Source organism: Patagioenas fasciata, chromosome 17, assembly GCF_037038585.1.
Source record: "Patagioenas fasciata isolate bPatFas1 chromosome 17, bPatFas1.hap1, whole genome shotgun sequence".
NCBI lineage: Eukaryota > Metazoa > Chordata > Aves > Columbiformes > Columbidae > Patagioenas > Patagioenas fasciata.
The window spans coordinates 7,886,206-7,911,350 of NC_092536.1; the positions used below are offsets into that span (position 1 = coordinate 7,886,206).

The following is a 25,145-nucleotide window of genomic DNA, read 5'->3' on the forward strand; positions in this document are numbered from 1 at the left end:
TAGCCAAGACTAATACAGTCTAATTTGAATAGAAAAATATTTTCCATTTATGTCTATATTTAAATGTAATGGATCCCTTCTTCCCCACTCCCTTCTGAACAGCATGTTTCTAAATATTTTTCCTCTATTCCTTTGTGCTTATGGCTGTTCAAGTTAATGTAACAAAGTAAAATGGTTTTAATCCAATGGAAACAAAACCCACAGCTTTTTCAGATTGAAAACTCCCAACAGAATGTTATTTGAATGTAACTGCATGGTTGCTAATGGGTTTGGAACGGTAAAAAACGACAACATGAGTGACTAAAAATGCTTCTGTACATCCGTATGGAAAAACAAATCATTTTTAAGAAATAATTGAAATGTGCAGTCATTTCAAAATATTTTGGTGTGTTCTGTAGGTTTGGAATTGAATGTATGTGTAAAGAGTGTGTTTCTGTTACAGCCCTAGCTTTGATTTTTTTCATAAAAGCAAAAAGATACTATAGTCCCCTAAATCTCAAAATGCAATAGGCAGCAATTTAGATGATCCCTATGTGGATTTTTATCAGTATTTTTCACTTTCATTCTGTTCTTGTTGGGTTTCTATCTCTAAGTGTACAATCTTATGGTATATACTCTTCTCAAATAAGTTTAGAAATAGCAAAGTGATCCCCATCTTGGGGTTGGACTGGAAGAGATTTTGATCATCTAAATGTGCTGTTAACCAGCTAAAGGTTGACCCTTCACCCAATTGGTTTTTAAATATTTTTTTTTTTGCAAAAAAGTGAAAGGATTCTCAACAACCTGGCTAAAATGGCTCTGGGGTGTTGAATGAGAACCAAGAGCCGTCCCGTGCACTGCACAACACCCGCTGCAAACCTGCAAGTTCACCTTGATTTCTCCTGTTCCCGTGCTGCCCTGACTTGCTTTGTCGAGCCCAAAACACCACCTACAGTGGTATGACCAGTCTGGGTATTAAAATTGCCTGTGTATATGTAGTATAGCAATCTGTTGTTAGTTTCTCATAGTATTTTCTTGATGAAAATGGAAGAGACAGAGCAATGTCTCCTCTATCAGCTGTCGTATTGACAGGACTGCAGGCAGCGTGTGGCTTCACGCTGCCAAGCGCTGCCACCTGTGGCTTTGTTTCTTAGCCAGAGTTCGTGACTGCAATCTGTTGTGTTTCAATTTGTGGCTCTGGAGCTCTATCCACTTCTCTTAAAAACCTTTTGATTCTGTGTTGAAACTTATCACTTTTTTGTTTTCCCATTCCCTCGTGTAAATCGAGTACGGTGGTATCTGAGAGAGCTGGAATTGGGAGTGAGCTGGTAACACTGACCCTGCTGTTTGCCAAAAAGGTAGATATAAAGGAAGTTGCTATAAAAAGACCCCCACATTCTTTGCTTTGCAAATAACAACTGAGTAGGACTGTCTGTAATAGCTGTGTTTATCGATAGAAAATAGTGTTTCCAGAGGCTGACTCTGAATGTTCTAGGAAGCGGATGGGGTACCTGTGTTTGGTAGTGAAATACAACATAAGTGGAGAATTTGAATAATGTATGTTAACAGATTATTTGTATGATCACATTTTTGCTTTTTGATACATAGAGAGCAATCCTACAGCTGCTAGGGATGTTCTTTTACCAGAATAGCTATTGCCCTCAATCTTGACCTCTCTTTCCTAATGTATGTAATTAAAAACAAAAACAATTTGCTCTTTCCAGAAGAGAGAGAATTGCATAAAATACTTTGTTCTGTTCTCAGTGCTAAACATTAGTCAAACATTAATCATAATCCACCCTTGCTATCTTTTCTGGTGAGCACCATCTCATCCCCATTGGTTGCTTTTATTTTATTGATTTTATTATACGTGTCCCATTGCTATTAAGCTTACTTCTTAAAAAGGATAAATTATTTTTGATCTGGAACTTAAAAAAGCAAAATCAGAACTTAAATTGTTAATGATGGTATGTTATATCTTTGATATGCTTCTCTTTGTAAAGGAATCCACAGTGCTTCCTGCACTTACATAAACAGAAATTCCTTTTTTCCCTGTTGCAATGCAAATGTCCTGGGGCAGAGCATGGCAGGTTCTCATCAACATATGGCGATATTATCCAGCCCCTCAGGGCAGGAGGTAAAGGATAATACTATATCCTGGTGTGCAAGGCCCATTACTGAAACTGGAATGTAGTTATTCAGGCAAAAAATGTAATGGATTCTGGTTTAATATCTTGCTGATAATGACAGAAATACACGTGATGTTATTCAACATGAAACCCTTCCTAGACACCGGCAGTCTTAGTATAGCAGCATTTGTTTTAGACTGTAACTCTTTACCCTCAAGTTGAAATTTCCTTTTTTTTGGCTGCTTGATCTTGCCATAAACTCAAGTCAGGCTTTGTATCCTCTACACGGCAGGTGATCCTTTTGTCCGAGTTTCTCTCTCCTTGCAGTTTATCATTATTTCAGATAATTTTTCTCTCCACTGTACTGGTTCATATCTCTTCTAAAAGGAATATTACCTTTGTATTTCATCTGTGTTTCTCATAACTGTAAACCCATTTGTCTTCTTTTACCTTGAATGATGACCAGCTCAGCCTAACTTAGCATCCCTTGCAAATGCCCTGAATGTCAGACAGCTCGAGTACTTCAAGATGTATTAGTTATACTCAGTGGATAAAGTGTGATGTAAAGCACTTGGAGATCTGTGGGGATGGGGTATCTGTAATAGAAAGACTGGTATTGTTGAAGCTTGTTTGCAGTGTTCTTACCTTCCTTTTCTGCTTCCCATTCTGCTAGATAGATGTTCATCATTTCGCTTTGCAGTTGTTTTAAAGGTTTTAAACTCAGGATGCACAGAGAGGCACAGGGTCAGGTACTGCCTTTCTGGACACAGTGGTGGGCTTGGACAGTCCTGGGGACTTCTTCCCATCACAAGTGGGACAGGGTCCTGAGGTGAGCAAGGTAAGAATGCCACGATACCCTGCTTTCATGTCCCGTTTGGTAGGAAGTGTTCAGAAGAGATAAGAACAATTCCCCCTTTATCCCCTTTCAATTCTTCATCCTCCGCTGTGTCTCCGTTCACAAACCGGAAACCATGGCTCTCAAATTTGTGAAGATACAGAAGAAATTATTCCTCCTCTTGGAACCTTGTAGAAGCTGTTGCTGTGCTGCATGCTGGCAGGGGAGGGGAGGTGTGAGAAGTGTGGCTCGCACAGGTGAAGCAGGGGTGGAGATGATCTGTTCCTCTTCGCCAGAACAATTGCAAGAAACCCGCCCCCCCCCCGACCCTGTTGTGCCAGCGTTAATAGGCACAGTCCTCTGCTGGCAGCCTGCTGAGAACCTTCCCTGATAGATGCACACTAACAAATGCGTCTGCTTTGCACCACAGAAACGGAGTGGGGTTCGTGGGAGAAATAAGTAGAGACAATAACCAGAAAGCCTGGGTAGAATGGAAACAGGTTTGCTGCTGTTAAAGGGGAAAAAAGGCTCATACTGTTATGTGCTTCCTTATGTCGTTTTTATTGTTTCTGTACAACCTAACCAGCCGTGGACAAGACATGGTTCCCAACAAGCTGTTAAACACTGTTGGCATTTGTGGCAGGAAGCACAACTAATGAGCTAAGTTGGAGGTAGCTGAGCTGCACACTGTTAATTGATATTTCACTCCTCAGCTGTTTCTCGTTTGATTTTTGTGTGACAGAAGGTCAGAGCAGATTTCCTCTCCATTGTGGGTGAGGGCTCTTTGAGGGCAGATCCTGCACCAACACACGTGCAGAGTGGCTGGTTGAGAAGTGGCATGTTGGGACGTGGTCAGTGTCTGAACTGCTCAATAGCAGCCCCAGCGTCAGAGAGAGAGTATGGCCCTGCTGCAGAGAGACAATCCAAAATTGTAGGTGTTCTCCAGCCCAGGTGATGTCCTTGATGAGGCTGCATTTAAAACTACTATTTATCTGTAAATACAAAGTTTAGAAGTCATATGGGAATTGCTTGGAAAACGGTCATGTCATTTTATTAATATAATTTGGAACTTAGGTTTAGCATGCCCAGACTCAGGCTTTATCATGAGGAGGTAGGATGGTTTTTACACTTCTAAATTTTGTTGTTTGAAGATAACATTCCTGAAGATAATTAGAAACGCAGCATGACCAACCACATGGTAAGGGAGGAATCGGGACTCAAAGAAATCACATGGTCTAAAACTGTGCTGGTTTTAACCTGCTTCTTTGGGGGCTTGTGTCTATAGTCCTTAAGAATAATGGGGGTTCAGGTTTTTCTCAAAATAGGTGAAACTGGAAAATGATAGGGGGAAAAAAAGTGGAATAAAACTTGAGATTGTTTTCAGAGCTTGGCTTTCAGGAAAACATCAAATATAAGATTTTTAATAGTTGTGACAGTTAGCAACTGTTTGAAGTCTGTCTGTGTTAGTAATTTGCTAAACCTTGGTTTATGATTTGTAACCTTAATAAGAAAGACCCTGAGACTGCTACCTGTGGTAATTTGAATGCATATTTTTAAACATGCTAAGACGAACAAAAGTAGGTGAATTTAGTCTTCATGGTTTGTCTTCCTTTCTGGTTTTTGTGCAGTTGCACAGAACTTATTTCTTTAGGCCTTTGGGCTTTAGGCCTTTATCTTAACAGGTGTTGGAGCATCCCCGTGAGTCCAGCCTTTCTCTGACCAGGAGAGACAGTTAATTCGTTAGAGCTGAAGGCTTTGATGAAGCGGGTATGTCCATCTGCCTGTCACTGTGGTGTCTTGGTAGGACTGCTCTGATGCTGTGCCCAGTAACTGTCATGGATGCAACAAGAAGAACTTGGCAGGCTAATTGTTAATGATTAGAGAGTTCTCTTCCTGAAGTGATATATCTAAAGAACGTGCGCACTTGTAAAATTTCCACAGACCTACCTTTAAAGAATGTGTGTCCTGTGTTGTAGGACACACTACCATCAGTAAGGAGACGATCTGTGTCTTCTGCAGCACAGATTGGACTGGTCAGGTGTATTTCTGCTCTTGGAGATGATAAAAGTAAATGATGTCTTGTGTTTAACTCAATATCTACTGCAGTACTGTCACACTTAGTATGCATGTTTGTCTAATTCCAAGCTTCTAGTGTATCATGATGCTGTATTTTAGAGGGAGGAATCAAAATGTCAACTGAATATGTCCTAGGTGTCCTGTGTAAGATGAAGCTCAAATTTCAACTTGAAGAACCATTTTTGTTTTTTTTTTTTCCCACTGACAGAGGGAAACCAGTTTTGGAGTAGGCACGTGGGTTCTCTGCCTTTTCGACGTAGGGTGACCCTCATGCTTCACAGAATCAGCAACACAAGGGACAACACTGTAAACTGACCCTTTGTCAGGGTTTCCATTTGAACAGATGCCCTTGTGAAAGTGATGAAGGCTTGTGCAGAGGACCTTGGTCTCACTTCTGGGGCTTGGGGTTGTCTTGGGTCTCCCAGAAAGCAGATGGATGGCTGTGGTCTGCAAGGAGAGGGAGCTGCCCTGTGGCCTATGCTGTCCTTCGCGCCGCAGTGGGTGAATCGCATATGGGCAGGTTAGTGGTGATTTGGAGAGCCCTGAGAAACCCCTTGCACAGAAGGAGACTGTAAACATTTTTGCCAGAGTTGCTCAATGCCTGCAATACAGCTGCTTAAGCCAGGGAAATGTTTGAACAAACCGTGGCTGTGAAAACAGTTTGAACTAATCGGATTCGTGGTACCCTGAGCACAAAACAATGGGTTTCATAAAGCACTGGCAGTTGTGATGTCCTTTTATTTATTTTTAAACAGTCAATAAATCAGTAAATCAAGAAGCTTTATTTAGAGGAATATAGTGAAGGTGTTTTCTGGTTCATCTGCTGCCTCCTGCTCTCCCTCCCGTCCATATAAAGCTGGTTTCAGGAGTCAGTCCTGCTTTGCCATGAACAACAGACATGTGGATTGCTATAAATCCATTTGTGTCTATTAACCTTACTACACAAATATTTTTTCCCTTTCCTGGAAAGGATAAGCAGTCTTCCTTCACCTTTTGAGCTGCTACATTTATGTGCAAGGCCATGATTTCTGTCTGGGAAAGCTGCAGCTCATGATTCCTAAGGAGTGTTTGGGAGGATGCAACCTGAGCCCTTTCTCCAGGTGTTCTCCATGTGTCTTGTTGACTGTTAGAGAACAGGGCTGAAATTATCTCTATTCATACATGAACATGTATGTGAGGGAATAAGTCACAAATACACATGGGTGCCAGTGGCAGAGGATACAAAAAAATGCTTAAAAAACAGGTCCAAATTTCCTGTTCCTTAGTAGTTTTATTTAAAGATGATCTGTTTCTAATGCAAGATCTTAAAGATTATATATTTTTTTGCAGTCCACGTCTTGCTGAAGATCTAGCAGAGCGGATAGTAGGGGAGGAGAGAATAGGAAATGGTTACATGGTGGTTGGGAAAGGGGACAACAAAAAGCCGGGAGGTCATTGTTAGGGTTCAGAATCACACAGCTTGATTTCATAAATGTATTTTGTTTTATTACCAGCAGTAAAACTAAAAATGCACTCTCTGGTGGCAGCATACCATTTCAGGGATGAATGAAAGGCATAATTAGATCATTTAATAAGGGATGGAGCTACCAGCTCTGCTTGCGCTGATCATTGTGTTTAGCAGGGATGGAATTGTCACAACTTCTTACTAACAGCGGTGGTCTGGGAAGCTTTGTTAAATTTATGTGGGATAATAGTATTCATGCCAGTATCATAGTTCTTTGCATAATAAGTTGCAATTTTTTTTTTATCCTGAACTTAAAACTACTGCATATTATTAAGATATTTTGGTATTTTAGATTTTAAATTGTTTTCTGTAAAATAGAATTTCCAGAAATGACTGGGTGTCCTGGGCTGATGTTTTGACCTTTGTGTGCTGCAGAGAAGCTCGAGGAGAAAACCTTGAAGTTGTTCTAAGAAGAGGATTGAGGACTATTTAATAATAGTATAATGTAACCTAGATCGCCAGTAGGCATTCCTTGTCTTATTCTCTCTAACAAAAGGTCAAAGTTATGCATAAAGTTGCCTAGAGATAGTATGAAGACTCACATTTAATAGACTGTGTATTTTTACTGTTTCACTTGAGTGGTCACTCAACAGAGTGTTCATAATACCATTTTTTGTTGCCTATTTACTGTTATTTTTTATTTTTAAATGTAAATCTGTAAGCAGAGATTTCACTATTGAAAAAAAAAACAACAATCAAACCCATTCTGGCTGCAAAGACTTGCTCTGAGGTTTATTTGTATTTTGAAATGCATTTCAAAGGTTCACAGAGCATGTGCAAATCAGGCACACTTGTTATAAATAGAAGGAGATAGTTAATGTGAATTTGCATAGATCTTCGACCAAACCACAGAACGAAGGAAAGAATCAGGGGATTGCTGTTCCTCATTCTTTCTTCTCACTAGGATAGGCGAGACTCAGCTTAGTCCTGTTAGTAACTTCTGTAGGCAAAATATGTGTAATATTATATTTGGAGCTGAATTCCAGATCTGTAAGGAGCCTGTTGTGAACTGGCACATTCCTGATGTCAGTTGGAGTTGATTGCTTTATATTTTGTTCATCTTTCTGTGGTTCAGGGATTATGGAAGTTATTCTGTCTCTCCCTATTTGTTTATTATGGTGGTGTCTGCCCTTCAAACTAGTCTGTTGCATGGCATAGATGCATACCAAGCTCTCTGATTTATTATTACTATTATTATTATTATTATTAATATTATTATTATTATCATCATCATTATCATTATTATCATTGTTATCATTGTTATCATTATTTTCAGGATCCAACAAACCTGGATAAGTTCAATGTCTCAAACTTCTTTCACGTTAAGAACAACATAAAAGTAGTTGATCCAGGTAAGGATGAACTGAAGGCAGGCTGAAAAAACACCAACCCAAATATGCAAATTCTAGGGACGATGTTATAGAATTGTCACTGTTTTCTCTGGACAGACATCCCTCAGTGGCTAGTGATAACTTTGAAAGCTTCTTGGAAACACAAATAATTTGTTGAAATGATCCCTTTCACCTCCAAACATGTTAACATATTTTGAAGCAAAGACATAATTCTTTGAGTAATCGTTAACTGTCTCTGTTGAGTGCTGTGCAAGCAGAAAGGTTTCCTTGTCCTTTAAGAGTAGGTAGATGAGAAAGAAGTAAGTATAGGAAAAATTATTTGCCAAAAGGTCCGTTATCCTTGTGCCAGAAACCAGACAAGGAAACCTTCATCTTCCCATACCTGTGTGCCAGACTCTTTCATGTGTATTAACAGGGCATTGCCCATCCTTCTGTCTGAGTAACAATGGACATCTGCCAAGTTAAAGATTGATACAGGCTTTTCTAAAATAGTCCGAAAATTATTTCAATAATAAAAAAAATAATGCTTTCTTTTTCTTTCTAGATATCACAAGTAAGAAATCTGCTTCTCAGTTATTTTGTGATTTTTTTTTTTGATAGCTAAATGCTTAGTAATATCTGCTAATATAAAATTGCTGAAGGAAAAATATTCTCTCCTTTGTCCTTGTGTTTTCCTTTGGAACCGTTTCTAATGAGGTCTAATTGCTGATTCTAAGCATGGTGTGTTTTTTGGGTCTTAAAATGCTCACCTTTTCTTTTTATTTTTTTAAAGCTGCTAGTTCTACAGGCAAGCATCTATCTCTTTACCTGCTAAAAATAAGTGGCTATTATCTCAGAGATAGAATATTTAATAGCAGCAAATAGTAGGCATATCAAGACAGAGAACAAGTGAAATTTATAAAAATAATGAAAAGAAAATCATATTCTACAGTTCAGTCTGGCAGCTTTCCCCCCCTGGTGTCACATTAAAGAGCTGACCTTGGGATTTTTGCATCACAGGCCTGGCCGTACAGTGAGGAGACAAAGGACGGAAGTTTATGTTGCATCCAACTGTATCTTGTCTTTATTGTTCTATAAAAATTTTACAAGACTTGCGTGAACTTAAATCATTTCTAGTGGCTTCAAAGAAATTTTTACGGTAGTTCATTTGAAGTTGTTTTTCTTTCGGTGTACTTCATATTGGCATTTATTGTGCTATATTTAAGTTATACTGTCATCAGTGTTATGCATTGCTACTTGTTGCTGTTTCTGCAGGAATAAATATAGTTGCTAGAGCTTTTTGTGTAAAGAAAAAAGAAGTGGAAATAGTATCTGGAAGATTTTAGTGTTACTACATATATAATAAACTGAAGGAGAACAAAGTAGAATTTTTCTTTTAACTCTGAATGATTTAACTTTGTCTTATCTAGATGAAGAAAAAGCAAAATTAGACCCATCTTACTATTTGAAAAATACAAACACAGAGACCCGAGAGACTCTACTGGAGCTTTATAAGGAATTCAAAGGCGATGATATTCTTGCAGCTACTATGAAGGCACCTGAAAAGAAGAAAGTGGATAAGCTGAATGCAGTAAGTTGACTTAATTTGTAGTTTGGCACTGATTGGCTTCTTCAAGAACAGTAATAGATGTTTTTCAGCGTAGAGGCCATATTGCAGTATAAACAGACACTTTTCCTTATGTTTTCTGTTAAATGGAGATTTGTCACAGATACAAAGAGGAGAATCATATTGGGACTCCTTAGAAAGACAATGGATGTGTCAGTGAATAAATTAACCTAAATATTTAAAAAATGAAACACAATAAGAAGGAGGAATCTTTGTGATGTGGTTATGACATGTATGTTGGCAGAACCTGTTTTCCCAAGCTGTAATCTCTTGCTTTGAATTTGTTTATCATTTGCTTCCTGAAGTTATTGGCAGAGAGAACACACCTTAAGGGCAGTTCAAGTGAATCATTTCTGGTGTGGGCAAATATATAAATCATCCACAGCTGCTTCTCCATTTTATTTCCACGGGAATGCAGGATTTTTAGTGTAATATTTCAAAGGATGTTCTTCCAGGTACATGTTACCGTGCATTCATGGTTGTCAAGAGAAACAATTCATCTGCAACTAGATTTTCTACATCAAAGGCTGTATGAAAAGGGCAAGACAGAGTATTCTTTCCTTTAATAATTCTGGGATGTATGTGTCTTTGTGCTTTGATTACACTTCCACAAAAACGAATAGCAGTGCAGCATATGGCTTTTAATGAGAAGGCTTAGTGACAGATTAGGGAACGTATGTGCCCAAGGAGCGGGATCACATTTGCCTCTTTTTCAGGGCACCGTAGTGTTGTAAGAAAATAAAAGATGTTGGGAGGGGAAAAAAAAGAGGCAAGAAAGAATGATGAGCTCTACATATGTTGGAGAGTCAGATTGTCAGCTAATGATGGGCGTAACTGTAAACTTATATAAGGACGCAGCGTAACCTTATGGGCAGAGCGTTGGCCTGGCCTGTATTCTTTACAGACACTGCCCGAGAGCCTCTAAAGGTATTAGATTGGGTTTATTAGATCATTGTAATTTGCTACAAAATCCGTGTGTGACGTTCACATTTCTTTTCTGCAGGAGAATTACAAAGCTCCAAATAGCCGTGGGGAACCGTGGGACAGCGTCTCTGCACGCAGAGGGGCCGTGTGTGGGAGGGGGTGGTTTGCTTTGCTCCGCGCTATCTCCGTGATTCACTGGATTTTCCTTCCACTTACTCAGCAACACTGGAGAATTTTACAGATGTCTTGCCAGCAGTACTCCTTTCATATCTCCACCTGTGGATGTACAAATACATTCTGGTAATAGAATCTTTGCATAATGATGTATTAAACTGTAGTGGAAGCAATCAGCCCCTTCAGCTCAGCGCATGGGCAGCCCTAACTGGAGTTTCATCACAGCAAATGTGGGTAACAAATGGAGAATTATCGCTGCTTCATACATTTGTTTCTATAGGAGCTAAAGCAGAAAGTCTGCCTTCACAGGGATGACATTTGTGTGTTTCTGGTGCTTACCTATTATCTTTAGTAGATAAACTCTGAGATCTAATGTATTTTCTCTTCCTTTTTCTGCTGTGAACAGGCTCACTATTCTACTGGCGCAGTCAGTGCTTCCTTCACCTCCACTGCAATGGTGCCTGAAACTACCCACGAAGCAGGTACCCAAACTTCCTAGCTGCAACTGTTTGTTTACTTTCCAGTTTTAAGGTATCCTCCCTAGCACACGTCTGTGTATGAGGACTGAGTAGATATATCCTTGTTTTCCAGTGAGCTCATTCTGAAATGATGGAGCAATTGTGAATTAGCTTCAGCTTTGAATGGCAGTTACTTATGTTGAACTGAAATTAATGAGGTACTTTCTATGCCCAGAGATCACAAAATGGGATATGCACTTACGTAAATTTAGGAATTAAGTATAATCTCTCCTCAAATAAGGATACAGAATCTTTACCACCTTTTTGTCCTGACCTAGTATTGGTTAGAATGACAGCAAATTTTATGGTGATAACTTTTGATTTATTGCTTTTCACGGTTACACAAAAGTGTATTTCAGTACAATAAAGTTTTCCTTTTGTTCTCCAGCCTAAACACAAATGTATAAAATTTATTTAATTTGAATAATGCTTATATAGCTGAGTGTTTAGTATTCCCAGTTGAAGAGAAAGGTCTGGCTTTTGGCACTAAAGTTTAGAAATATGCCACACACTTAGGCAAAGATCAAATACTTCGCTAAAACTACATTTACCAAGTACAGTTCCTTTACTTGGTGGATTACAGTGATTTGCAGGTAATTCTTTGAATGTTGAAAATATCTGACTAACTGGATATTTTCACAAAATGGAAGTGGAAACATCCCAGATTGATCCTTTAGTATGACTTTCCAGTAATGTTTCCAGTAACATAGCTTCATTTGTTTGCAGAACTGAATAGGTCCTCATATGTCAGCAATTTGTGGCTGACTGATGACTACCTGCTTGGCTTCCAAGTTTGACAAGAAAAAAATTTGGTTTCAAAGTAACATTCGTGATTGGTGGACATTACATGAAAATTATAGTGTGTAACACTGAATGCTACTGTGACTTAATAATAGAGATCATATTGTTGGCTCTCAAAGAATTGGTGGTTTTCTATAATGGAAAGTGTTTTGCACAGAGATTAATGTGAGGTTAACACAGATGAATTGCAGAGCACAATCCCTGAAAACCCCATGCCCTGGGGAAGAGGTCAGATGATAGAATCTAGCAGTTTGTTTTCTGATTATTTCTAAAGATTAATCAGTAATCTCCCAGAGAACTAATTATTGTATTTTGCTTTGATACAGCTGCTATTGAAGAAGATGTTGTGAGATACACATATGTGAAGAAGAAGGGCTATGTGCGACTTCACACTAATAAAGGAGACCTGAACTTGGAGCTGCACTGTGATATGGTACTGTCTGCCCTGTGAGATGAATCTGTCTAGACAACAAACAGAATAGGAGCTGGCAATGGAAATGTCTAAAGAAAGGAATAGTGTGTAGTTGTAATAGATACAGTTAAATAACTATATTTCAGTTGTTTTGGTATGTTTTCATGCATACACAAAATTCCGTTGTAAAATGTATGTATATTATTTTATATACTATATTATACTACTATATGTATAACTGTTCTCTGTGAGTAGTCCCATACATTTTAGTGGACTACTTACTACACGTCAAGGTACATGTTTAGAGCTTCAAAGGGTCAGGATTACAGTGACCCAAACAATGGCAAGGAAGCCAGAGAGAAAAAAAAGGAAGACCACAGAGAAGAGAGAATAACCCAGGTTACACAACAGGTTACTGACAGAACCAGGGAAAGAACCTCAGTGAAACTGGGGGCCGTCCGTCAGCCTGAGTACAGGTAGTCAGGATCCCCAGAAATGGTTAGATGTGCTGCTGAATCCTTTTACAGAACAAACAGTCCTGAGCTTTACAGAACGAACAGTCCTGAGCTTTACGGAACAAACCTAAATGAAAACCTTAGAAAATATTTTTTACTTCCTGCTGTCTCAGTTTATAAGGTTCAAGTTTTGAAACATCTTCCCTTTGCCATTAAGAGCTAGATGTTCGTTTAAATTAAAAAATGGACTGGAGTTTTTTTATAGGCAATACAGCCTGATTCTGGGGGAAATCTGTAACTCTTAAAATAATAAACACGGCAAGACTTACGATGGATGAGTTCTGGTGACACTGATGTCTCAGCTGTCACTGGTGTCTCAAAGGTCACTGTTTATAGTGTCCTTGCTTATTTACTTGTGCAGCCACGTCTATAAAAGGAAAAAAGTTTTCAATGTAAAGAGCCCAAACCTTCCGTTGTTTACTGAGATTTTTATCTCAGGAGACTATAGGCCCGAAGGTAGATATTTTAGGAAATTGAAGGATGTGAATAGGGGTTTAAATGGCAAAACCTCTGCTTGTTGTGACCCAGCAGTGCTGGCTGGGAGCGGGGGTGCCTGGTGTGGAATCCAAAGATGCTCTGGGAGAATGAATCTGGTTTTGCCTGGGAGAAAGAAAAAGTGAACAGGACCAGCCTGTCCTGAAGGCTTTCCCTTCAGTTCATTCCTCTCGTACGAGTAAGGAGCACAATGTGTGTCAACATCTCAACCTGATCTGTGGAAACAGTATGAGAACCTCCACAGTGGCGTATCATGCTAGTAATTCTGTAGGTCCCCATCATGCCTACAGGTGCTTTCCATGCTCTTAAATAGTAACACTATGTAATGAGGCAAAAAGCAGAGGATGTTAGTACAGCAATATTTAGGGGAAGCAGCAGAATGAGCAGATTGCATTGAATCATTTGTTTTGCCATATGTTCTCGAAGTGGCTCCTGGCTAATGCAGGCTGACTGCATCTATTCTTATCAGCGTGGGGTTTTTGGCCACATGTGTGACCAGTGTCACTCAGTCCTGACGACCCAGTCTCAACTGCCCGCTGTAAACATCCTGTATGATATCCATTGTGTTTCCTTTTTTCCAGATGAATTTCTATTCATCTCCCTTTCACACACACGCTGCTTCCTCATGTACGCGTTGGAAGTGTGCACTGCGTTACACAACCAGACCTGCTTGAACGCTGGCCTCTAGCCATCTGCTTCTTTCATTTCTTGGTGTCGACTAAATCTGTGTGAATCAAACAGACCTTTGGCACTGCAGAGGGGAAAAAATATATATTTAGAATACATAGGAAAAACTTGCTGCTTTAGGGACGTTTTCACAACATCTACTTTAGATCATCATCCTAGGTCTATTAAATCAGTTCTTCCGGGAGCTGCTTGTTTTTCTCCTTTTACTATATAAGGAGTTTGTGCTTCTAACTTGGGTTTTCCTGAATCACACTGAGGTTAAGTACAGTGTGCAGACAGAGCAAACACAAATGTATAACACATATATAGATCACATATATAGATCGCAAACATATGCACAGATCAGCTACAATGAATCTATTGAGATTGCAAAGACAGACATAGAAAATGGAGAAATGCCAAAATCAAGTCTATCTAAACACATCCAGTTCACCCTGCTTGTAAATATGTGTGGAAATAGTCTTAATTAATCACAGGCTGAGTTTTTTATCGGCTCTTCTGGCTTATTCAGTGCACAAACTGAACCCGTTCTGGGAGCTGTTTGGAACTCTGTAGTGAAATGGTTTAAATGCAGGATTTGGTTTTCTTGCAAAAGTGTAAAATGTTTGTAAGGTCCTTGAATGCATCCAGGGGGAACTGGACTGTGTCATAATGCTCATTCAAATTAATGTTGCACAGGGTTTTTGGTGCCTGATTTTTCAGCCTTTGTGATTTTTTTTTTGATGTAGTTGGCATGGATGGTACCCTGCCTTTTCAGAAAGAATAGAAGAACAAAGTTCAGCCCAAAGCACTATATTGATACTCACTGAGATCACCAGTAGATTTGGGACCTCTGGATTCAACACACATATCTGTGCTACTTGAGTGAATGAGAGAGACAATGGCAGTATTAGAATGTCATTGCTGTTTGAATTCAGTCAAAATACGTGTGATTTGGGGAATTCATACATCTTTCCTCTCAAGCAGTACAACTGCAGGAGCAAGTACATGATTTATAAGCCATACTACAGTGGTGCTTAGCTTCTCTTTTTAAAGACTGATCACTGCTCGAATGGTTGTTGTCTTGACCTGACCATGGGCTCCTGTTTTTTAATTACTGGGTGATATCCTGTGCTCTGGTTATTATGGAAACCACCCTAGTAGTGGTTGTATATTTGCACAGTACTGCAAATACATTATTGTGAAATGCTTTAGGAAGCTTGGGGATGAAGTGGCTATATAAATATGACAAATGAATACCTGTCTCCGGAGGTAGGACTTGAAACATTCAAATTACATTTTAAAATAGTCTTACTGGTTAGATTTCAATATAGACTTTGAGGTTAAGTCTTCTTGCTAAAGTAGACAACAGCAAGTGACATACTTGCTGTCTTAGACTGTATGTCTAGTGAGTCTTCAACTGTATTTTCATGCCTATGGGCAGTCTATTTAAGCAAAATATTTTTGCAGTTGTGCTGTGAGGGGTCTGCACCGCTGCTGAAGTCCACCCAATATCCTCTTTGCCTTCAGGACCCGCCTTGGATTCCTGCTCCCTTTCCCTTCACAGCTCTTCTGTTTCCCATTTTTTGTGAACCGGCAGTATGGATTGTTTGGACTTCAGTCTATATGTACCCATGGAAACTTTCTTTAAAAAATGAATCTAGTGATCTTCATACACCAGTGCTTTAAGGTGCCAATCAATAACATTGATATTGATGAGATTCTTCCTAGCACCAAAGACCTAATCAAGAAATGTTTTGTATTGATCCAGGGAGGAAATCAAGTGTGATTGAAGTCATCAGTTACTTTGTGACGGGATTCAGAAAGAGCATGAAATAGGGCTAGAATCCAGAGATCTTCTGTGTTTGAAATCAGAGCACCATAAAACTTCACTTGTGTTCAGAACGGTGTGTGGTTTAAGTCGTTGACCTGAGAAAAGGCAATAAAGATTTTGGAATAAAAGCTGGATTTTTTTTTTCCACCCTTTAGAATTTGTGCCTCAAATGAGGAAAGGTACACTCTCTCTTTACATCTTAGCAGTGTGCCTAGTGCTCTTTGTTGCTGTTTTTCTCTCAGTCTTCTTATTCAGATACAGTATGTTCCTCCTGATGGGGACTAATAAGATGGCCATTTGTTAGGGACATTTTCCAGGAAGCTGAGTTCAGCTGGGCATAAGAAACATTTGTTGTATATACTAATTGGAAACAAATAAAGTTCTGGTGAGTACAGAAGATTTAACAGCATCCAAACGAATTATGAAGAAATAACTGATGAAAGGCAATGAATGTTGCTGGATTTCTTGTATTTTATTAACTGTGATTTTTCTAGTCTCCTCAAGTTCTTCAGCTGTTTTAGTCAGGATGCTGCTGGGAACAACTGTCTGTATCATCTGTGTGTATCCTGTTGTGTATCCTGTTGTGTTAGCGACTATAGTGATGCAGTTACAACTTTACCCACTGCAAAACATCAAACTGGCTTGGGTTTGGAAGCAGAAAAGCAGTGTGGTGTAATGGATGGAGTGTAGAATTAGGAGCTGGTAGACCCTGAATTCTGTGCCTTTGCCATGGGCTTGCTGCATGATGTGGCTATGTCATTTGGTTACAGATTTTTTAAAATCAGTGGCATCTCATTTTTTAAATTTAACAATGAGCAATAAAAACAGGCGTAATTTTTAATTCCCAGGCAATAATGTGTACTGTAGATGCCTGATTGCTGAAGTGCAGCTACACAAATAACCGAGGCTGCCTGTTGGAATCAGAAGCCCTGCCTAAGAACAGAGTAGCAGGCTCCTCGTCTGTGCACCTGTGAAAGGGAATAAAAATTCCTGCCTTTGTCTCTATGTTGCTTGGAGGCTTCCTTGTTTAGTGCTTGTATTTTGTTGTTGTTGTGCCATGGAAATATATACACAAAATTAACACTCCAGAATTCCCTGTCAAAACGATGAACAGGTGGTTTGCTGCACTATCTCCCTTCTCTTCTTTGTGAGTTCTCCTCATAAGAGTGGTTGCTGTGGGGTAATGATCTGATGGTTAAACACATGCTGGTAGTGGTAATTGAATACTAATCCGTAACTGCCATGGCAGTTTTTGTAAATTCGCCTCTCTCAGGTTTAATACTTTAAGGTTTAAGGGCAAGTTGGCATAACAAAGAAGAATGTGAGATGGATTTCAAAGCTCCATCCAGCACTCCACAAATGCTTGTTGAGGTTTTAGGACCTGGCAAACTCTGCTTGATGATGATATCTTGGCATAACTATCTGAAGAAGCCATTATTCTACAAACACTGCTGTTTTAATCTTTTGAGGCCTTCTGACCTGTTAAATATGCCTATGATCTATAAATGTGTAATGCAGCCCCTGGTCTTTGAAATCATCTCTCCTTTTGTGTGAGGGACTGTTCTGAAGATCAGAAGCCTGTAAACTTCTTATCCATTTCCATTGGGAAAGAAGTTAGTTGCTGAAAAAATCCTTTGACCTCCTGGCATGATGATGTTTCCCAGTCTTCCTGAATCTCATTTTCTTTCTGATTTAAACATCCATTTTACTCACTTTCTCTCACAACTGTGACACTATCTGGCAAATAACTGTCTGATGTTCTATCACTGTGTTGTTCACTCAGTAATATGGTTGTAGGGATGAAGTACAGTAGTCTTGGCATGGTTGTAAATGGCTTATTTCATGTTTTTTTTTTTCACCTAAGTAGGTAATTGTAGGAAGAGCTGCAACTAAACCCAAACAAACAAAACTATCCTTTTCCAGTAGAACAGCTGCATAAAAATGTTTGTTGTTCCTGGTGTGTTTTTATCTCAAAGCGCTACAGTAGCAGGCAGATCTTGTGCTCTTCTTCATGGTTGGGAGTGAAATGGCTCTATGCAGCAATAATGATTAGCAGGTTGTTGCTCTTAATTAACTAGAAGCTAATATTTTAAATGTTTTTAACTTTGGAGATATAACACCTGTGCTTGAGAAAGGAGGAACATTTTCATGCAAGGTATTAGTAGGAAAAGCTTTATCTGGATGCTGCCATTGTGCTATTCGGCAGCAGTGGAGGGGAATTGGGGGCACCTGATTTCACCCTGTGCCTGAATGGGACGTTCAGCGTGAAGCTGAGGAAGGTGCTCGGTCACCTCCCTGTCAACCTGTCCCTGCACCACAGGGCTTGCTGCCCCTGGATGTCTCTGTGTGCTTTCCTGGCAGTCTTTGGCATTGGGTAATGGATGGGAAGGCATTTGGCATTTGGACCTTTCTACCTCCCCAGCCCCCCTGGCAAGCTGGATCTGAGGGAAAGAATCAGTTGTGTCACTTGTTTTTTGACATTTGACAGTGCAGGCATCCTGTGCCAACCGCGTTTGCCACTTGGTGGTCCCGAGCCTGAGGATGAGGTGGGCAGTCTGGAGTTACACAGCTGCTGCTCTTCATCCTTCTCTGACACGTTTGTTTGTACTTGGCTTCTCTGATGAGAGCAGAGTGACCTTGGGAGGCTGACAGCTACCAGAGCTTGGCTGGCTAGTGGGGAACTGCTGACAGGTTGCATCTTCTGAAAAGGTGGGATTTATGTGCTGGTCGCAGACTGATGAAATGCCAGGGAGCTGCCACGGGACCTGTGATACTCCAGGTTTTACAGCTGCTGGAGGTTGCTCAATCAGTTAAAGTTGCAGCCCCATTTAGACTGTAATAGTGGTGCTATATCGTGGGTGCCAGCTCCATCCTCACAGCACCCAGCCCTGCATGGCTGTCTGGCAGGCTCCCCAGCCCTCGTGTGACTCACAGATTTGAGGGGGGCAGAGGGTTATTTTCTTTTCTACCACTGCAATAAATAAAAGTTAGGGAAAAAGTAACAACTGTGGCCAGGGATGACAGCTCTGCCTCTGGAACGATAGTAGTTAGCATTGACAAATTAGATGAGTGAATTAGATGCCTTGTTTAACTTGAGTGGTGCTCAGCTAAACTGATTGATTGTCCCTGTATTTGCAAAAAGTGAAAAATAAAACTGCAGCATGTCAGTTTTTTATTGGCATGTTACCTAAGCTGAACATCTTGCTTAGACTTTGAAAAACTTTTTGGTAGCATCATTAATGTCAGTACTGTGGAAGAAATGCCTTTGAAAAGTGAAATTTAGCTATCTGCTGGCATCTTTGCTAAATAGCTAAAGAAATTATAGTGGGTTTCTATGTAATGAGAATGCAATAGTTTTGCTCTTTGTTCTAAGTGAACTTTGTGGCTTCGAGGTAGCAAAATAGGCAAATGTTTGCTCTCAAGTCAGCAACCTATTACCCAAGGCATAGTTTGCTTGTTCTGATTCTTTTTAAATACCAGTAAGAGTCTAACGAAGTGTTCTACCCCACAATGCCCTGACACTTTCATCTCTCCCATTGCTCTCTCTGGAACTGTGCTCTTCTGATCCTGGGTCACAAATTGATCCGAACCCATTTGCTGTCTGTTATGACCAGATGGAGAATGGTGTCGCTTATCTGAACTGTGTCAGGTTTGAACTGATCCACCCTAGGCAGCTGTTGTTTGCCACCGTAACCTGTCACCGCCTCAGCCCCCTCCGCACGTAGGGGAACTGTCAGCAGGAAAGTGGAGCTGGCAGGGGGTAGTTTTTCTGGTCTCTAGTAAATGTTTCTCCTGCGGGAAATGTCATGGGCTTTCCGCGGGGAAATTCTCCTGTGCTATAGCAGTGGGCTTTGTGGAGTTTTGGATTTTCTTGTCCCTCTTGCTCTGAAACAAGTGGAGTGTGCTCCTAGTCCCTTGGTGCAAAGCAAAGAAGGGCAGCTTAAATTGCCTTCTAGTAAATATTATGCATTGAAACGCACTAGAAAGATTTCTGTGTCCAGTTTCTTTCCATGACTTAGTGGAGGGACCAGACACTTGCACCTGATAGTGGTCATTCCTGAAGCTGCTCCATTACAGTCGCGTCTGACTAAGCCTTAAGTAAAGCCAAGCTTTTATTAGGACGAGTTCTTTCCTGTGGGATGGGCAGGCTACAAGGAGTGCAGATTGAAAGGGATAGGGAGAACTGAGTTTAACCTTTCCAAATCACCTTTGCATGGCAAAGAACCATTGCCAGAATGAACAATTACCAGAGTGAAAATACTCCGTGTAAAAAAGAACAAAGTACATAAATGGACTAAAGCAAAACACAATCCACTGTGCATTTTAAAGGAGATCTGTGTAAAAAAAAAAAAAAATTAAGAAATGCCAGCTTAGTTTGAAGCCTTAAAAATTTCCATCACTATTTCATGCCTCTTAGTAGCAGGATTCTGGCATTTGCGTGATAAGATGAAGGCTGTAGAACACAATTTTAATTTGTGAGGGACAAGCTTTTCATTATCCAGATTATTTCTGCTTTGAAACATAGGGTTAATAAGTGTATATCAAGGCTCTACTTTAGTGCAGCTAATACAGTTCATCCAATTTAGAGAGACAAAAAGAAATAAAAGGGAAGTGGAATTAACACAAGGAAATTATACAGATGTGCAAATGACAGCTTCTGAATGCTTAGTGTGAAATTTCTCTTCAAGGTTCATGCGGATCCTCAGGGGACGGAGCATTTTGAAATGATTAGCTCTTCACATAGTAAAGCCCCTTCCTTGCAGTCATGGCAACGACTCAGAAGCTCCTCTCTCTTCCCATCCCCTGCACCTTGGCAACAGGAGCACTGCAGGTTTTTAGTCTACTTCTGGTTGGCTTTTCAGCTGCCCAGTACAAATTCTGAGTTAAGGTAACTTTTACAAATGTGATGACCCGTTTTAATTGATGAGAAAGGAAAACTGCAAACTGAGAAATCAGATAGTGATGGGACTTGGTTAGTCTTACCGCTCAGGTCTCGGGATGCAGCAAGAGAGATGAATTTTGCCTGGTTTGGAGCCACCCTTGCTGGCAAAAAGGAAATTGTAATTTGCTCTGTTAATACTTAAAGTGGAACAGTTATCTGGCGTCTACAAAATACTTGGAGCAGGAGTCCCATTTTGGTATAAATAAGTTTGTTGTTGTTGTTTTTTTTTTCCTTGCTATTTGTCATTTGAAGAGACAAGTGACTTTAAGTTGAGGAACATCATACAGAGACACCACGATCATTATGGGGTCCCAGCTTGATCAAAGAAAAGGAGGATTTCTCAGGGCTGTCCTACCGCAGTCTTCAGAGAGAAAAACCTTCCCGAGTTTTAAAATTTGACTTCTTAGGACTATGACTGCATCCTTCTGAGAAGATATTGCAGTAGGTTTAAAACATAACCTTTTCTCTGTTGGGGACTTTCAGAGCAACAGGTTAATGATTTAAAGTGGCATTTTTTCCCTTGACTTTCTTACATAGATGTCTGAGTCACAGTCAGCAGATTAAAATAATTTAAATCATTTCCTGCTTAATGTAAAAGGAATAAAGAGGGAGAAATTAGCTGCTGCTGTTTAGGTCAATTGGAGACAAGAACAGCCAGAAGTACAAAGTGAGCTTGGAGCCAATTGCCAGTAATGAGGCAACAAGAAACCGGTGGTGTATCCTGCGCTTCTGCATTTCCAGGTGCCCTGACCATCCCTTCCTCCCCCAGCCCAGTGTGAGGCAAGTGCTGGGCAGGGAGTTTCTGAAGATGTAGACAGGTTTGCATTCTAAGACTGTGAGTCTGACACCTTCCACAAGAGCTTGGACTCAAATAACAAAGTCAGGTTTGTTTATATGTATTCTTCATCAGCCTTTGTAGTTGGAACAAAGACTTCAGAGACTGGCTGTGTTTGTATGGCCGGTGCAGAACATAACTTCGTTACTGAGGATCAACACCTCTCCCATAAACCTCAAGCTTTTTTCTCCTGCTTTGGACAGGATGCTGCTTTAAAAAGTCCCTGAAATGTGCTTGGCAGTGTGAGGTTTGGCAAGACCGTAAACTGCTTTGTATAAATCAGATAATCTTAGCCAGATATCAACTGTGTGACTGAAACTGGGGTTTATTACTGATTGAATGCAAACCTTTTTATTTGTGTCTACTCAAAAGCACTGTAAAAGGTAATGGTAATGTTACTAAGGAAGTGTTTACCTGCCAAATGTATCTGTATAATGCATGAGGTGACCATGGGAACCAATTTGGTGGCAATTATTTAAAGAAAACCTTGCAGTGAAATGATTGTTGCATGTGTACGACACATTTCTGCAGTTGCAATTGAAAAGCTTGTTTTGGGGAAGAGATATAATAACTAGAAATCCATTTAGAGAGAAGGGTCAGTGTAGGTCCCGCATAAAAAATACATTACTAGAGCCAGGCTTTTGATGTATATTTTACAAATAATGTTTTGAAAATAAATAGGAAATCTGTGTTGGGTTATCAGCGTTGTGCAAATTTAAAACAGTTTGCTATGTATTCCTAGGGGACTCAGTCTTTCGCCTGATTTCATTTTTCTTAAAAAATTAATTACAGGTTGCTATATTCCCCCCAGAGAACTTATTAACTATGTCTCTCTCTCCAAAGAGTGCTTGGTTCTCATGAGATAAAGTGCCTTAGGCTAAAAGCTGCTGATTCCATTTCTGATTCATAAAGAATTTTTTTTAACTTATTTTCATCCTTACTGACATTTTTCGTGAGTGACAACTAATAGCACTACATTTGGATCAAGGCTCTTATGATATTGTCTTTTAAAGGAAGCATACCCTGCACAAATGATTCTCCAAGGATTGAATTTTACTTGAAATGTAATGTACAAAGAATATTTTCAAACATATATGTCCAATTCAAAGATGAATTTTCAAATTTGCTATAAACATTGAAACTGTAGGAGAACCTCCTATTGCTTGAAACAATTTTTATGGAATATATTCACTTACAAGTTGCCCTCAGGATGCTACATTTCCTAGTGGCATTCTACCATAAACACATTATGGTACCATTACCATTTTAACCTAGTAATGAATTATAAAGGAAATCTGAGATAATAGCTGGTGTAAGATTGCATTATGATTTGTTTATTTTTCCAGTTACGGCCCAGCTGACAACTGTCATCTATATCTGTCTTATTAAGGAGGAATCATTTCAAGGGATTTCTAGTGGCAGGTGGAATTGTTTGGATAATTAAGGGATATTTCAGTGTAAATAAAGAGGAGCGAGAATGATTGTGTTTCAGATAAAAAAATAGTATAGAAAATTCAAGTTCTGTATGGTTCCATATGACTACTTGTATGGATCTACAATTAAAAAGATAAAGCTTATTTTGTCTGTAAATGATTGTGATTGGGTTGCCTTTTTTGCTTTTAAGTCACCTCAGGTTGCCTCTCTCAGACCGAGAATGCTGTCAGACCGATGCAAAGAGAATCAGTGTCTTTCAGAAAGAGGCTTCAAGTCGTGTGTGTGTGTTCATTTACAGACGTTGCAGCTCACGCTGGGGCTTTACATCCAAGCGCATACCACAATAAGGATATTTTCAATGCCTGAAATGACTCAGATTAGTTAGATGTCTTCTTTTGTAAAACTGGAATATATTCATGCGCTCAATCCACAGTGGGGCTGGAAAACATGTCCAAGTATAGAAAATGGGCTGTTTCTGTACTTGTATTGGTACATGTGAAGGTATTTTAGTATTGCAGAGGAGAGAATCCATACAGTTGCAGTGGAAGGATAATTAGGTAGACAGTAAAGCTTTTCAGAAGGTACTGTTTGAATGCCATGGCTCATAAGTTCAAATAACTAGCTTTAATTTGCACTGTCAGTAATATATTTAGCGCTTTTTTTAAAAATTACTTTTGAAAACCAGTTGTCTTTTTTATTTTTCCTATGGTGCAGTGACTTGTGTGGTCAGATCCATTTTTAGTTCCGAGGGGTGAAGAGGACCAAATGCTTCTCTCCCAGTCAGCTTCAATGTGCTCACTTTGAAACAGTGGAGCTGAGAAGTCAGGTTCTTTCTTACTCTGGGAAATGAACTTTTTTCAGTGCTAGAAGTCCCCATTTGGAGCAGGATTATAATACACTGCTGGAACTAAGTTACTTGAAAGTCTCTGAGCTTACCTACTTTCACCATTATTATGTCTACTGGGAGCTCACATTATCTGAGCTAGTGTTCAACACTTCTTTGTGCTAATTGGAAGGTCTGGGTTTAATTTATTTAACACAGTGTGTGTCTCCAGTATACTTTAAAAGAGCTTATGTTGCATTTTTTTCTGTAGGCAGAGACTCATTCCTTCTCAAGAATCCTGCATTATTGTTGCTTTGCAAAGCACAAATGGAAAGTTATTCCTTTAAACAGTGTAGTGACCAATCTGATTGTCTAAAGATATTGCTTAATTCAAACTTCTGTTTGTCTTTCAGACCCCCCGAACATGTGAAAACTTTATCAAATTGTGCAAGAAGAATTATTATGATGGAACAATTTTTCACAGATCAATTCGTAATTTTGTCGTGAGTATTGAACAAACCCTGTGTGATGCACAATACCTGATGTCCTCAAGTCATTTATTTAGCTTAATTCAATTTCAGTTTCTTTCACGCATGACAACTTGCCATAGACGTATATTAAATATACCATCAGAAGTTGACTTGTCCTAACTTACTAGGTTTGTATTTAATACTGTTACTGACAGCTGTCTCTCACTAATATTGTCACTTGGAGCATTGCTGTATATAGTAGTGCTTTTGCTGGTGTTCCAGACAGAGCATTTGAGAGTCATTGCCTTGGCAAGGCTCTTGTTACCTTCCCTAAGCTGTGGGTGGGTGGCTAATGAACAGAAGGAGAGACAGAGGGGAATGCTAATTTGGATAAGTAATACTGTGGCCTGTTGAAATCCCAGTCAGATGAAACTTCAGAAAGCAGCTAAATTTCTGTTTCAGGTTGTGATAGTTGGATACGGTCAGACCATCCTCTCCTGAGTGTGCTCCAGGACTAGGTGCCCAGACTTTCTTTGTGAAGGAGTTAAAGAACATCTAGTGAACCAAAAAGTTGACTTTGGTGGTCAAAGATCTTTATTTACGTAGGTACAGTCCAGGCAACTCAGGATACTGCAGTTGTCCTCTTAAATTCTTTCAGAAGAAGTAACAACCTGATCCTGAAAGCAGTGCACATCTTGCAGGGGACGTCACTGATGTTCCATTCCATCCTGTCATCCTAAAACTACCTTTTTTTTCTTTTGACAGGACTGTGTATCTGGGTTCAAAGTTAAACTTAGAATTAAAATTGTGCTTGTGTGCTA

At 39.6% G+C, this 25,145-nt stretch overlaps 1 protein-coding gene across 2 annotated transcripts in view; it reads left to right on the forward strand.

Annotated features, from left to right (window-relative positions):
- The window catches only part of PPIL2 (peptidylprolyl isomerase like 2), a 71,900-nt gene that overhangs the window by 21,446 nt on the left and 25,309 nt on the right, over positions 1-25,145 (forward strand). For both annotated transcript variants that reach the window (XM_065851740.2, XM_071815800.1), the window contains 5 exons: positions 7,800-7,875; positions 9,285-9,445; positions 10,986-11,061; positions 12,225-12,331; positions 24,268-24,357. In XM_065851740.2, coding sequence (XP_065707812.1) covers positions 7,800-7,875; positions 9,285-9,445; positions 10,986-11,061; positions 12,225-12,331; positions 24,268-24,357 — 510 coding nt within the window. The remainder of the gene's footprint in view (positions 1-7,799; positions 7,876-9,284; positions 9,446-10,985; positions 11,062-12,224; positions 12,332-24,267; positions 24,358-25,145) is intronic.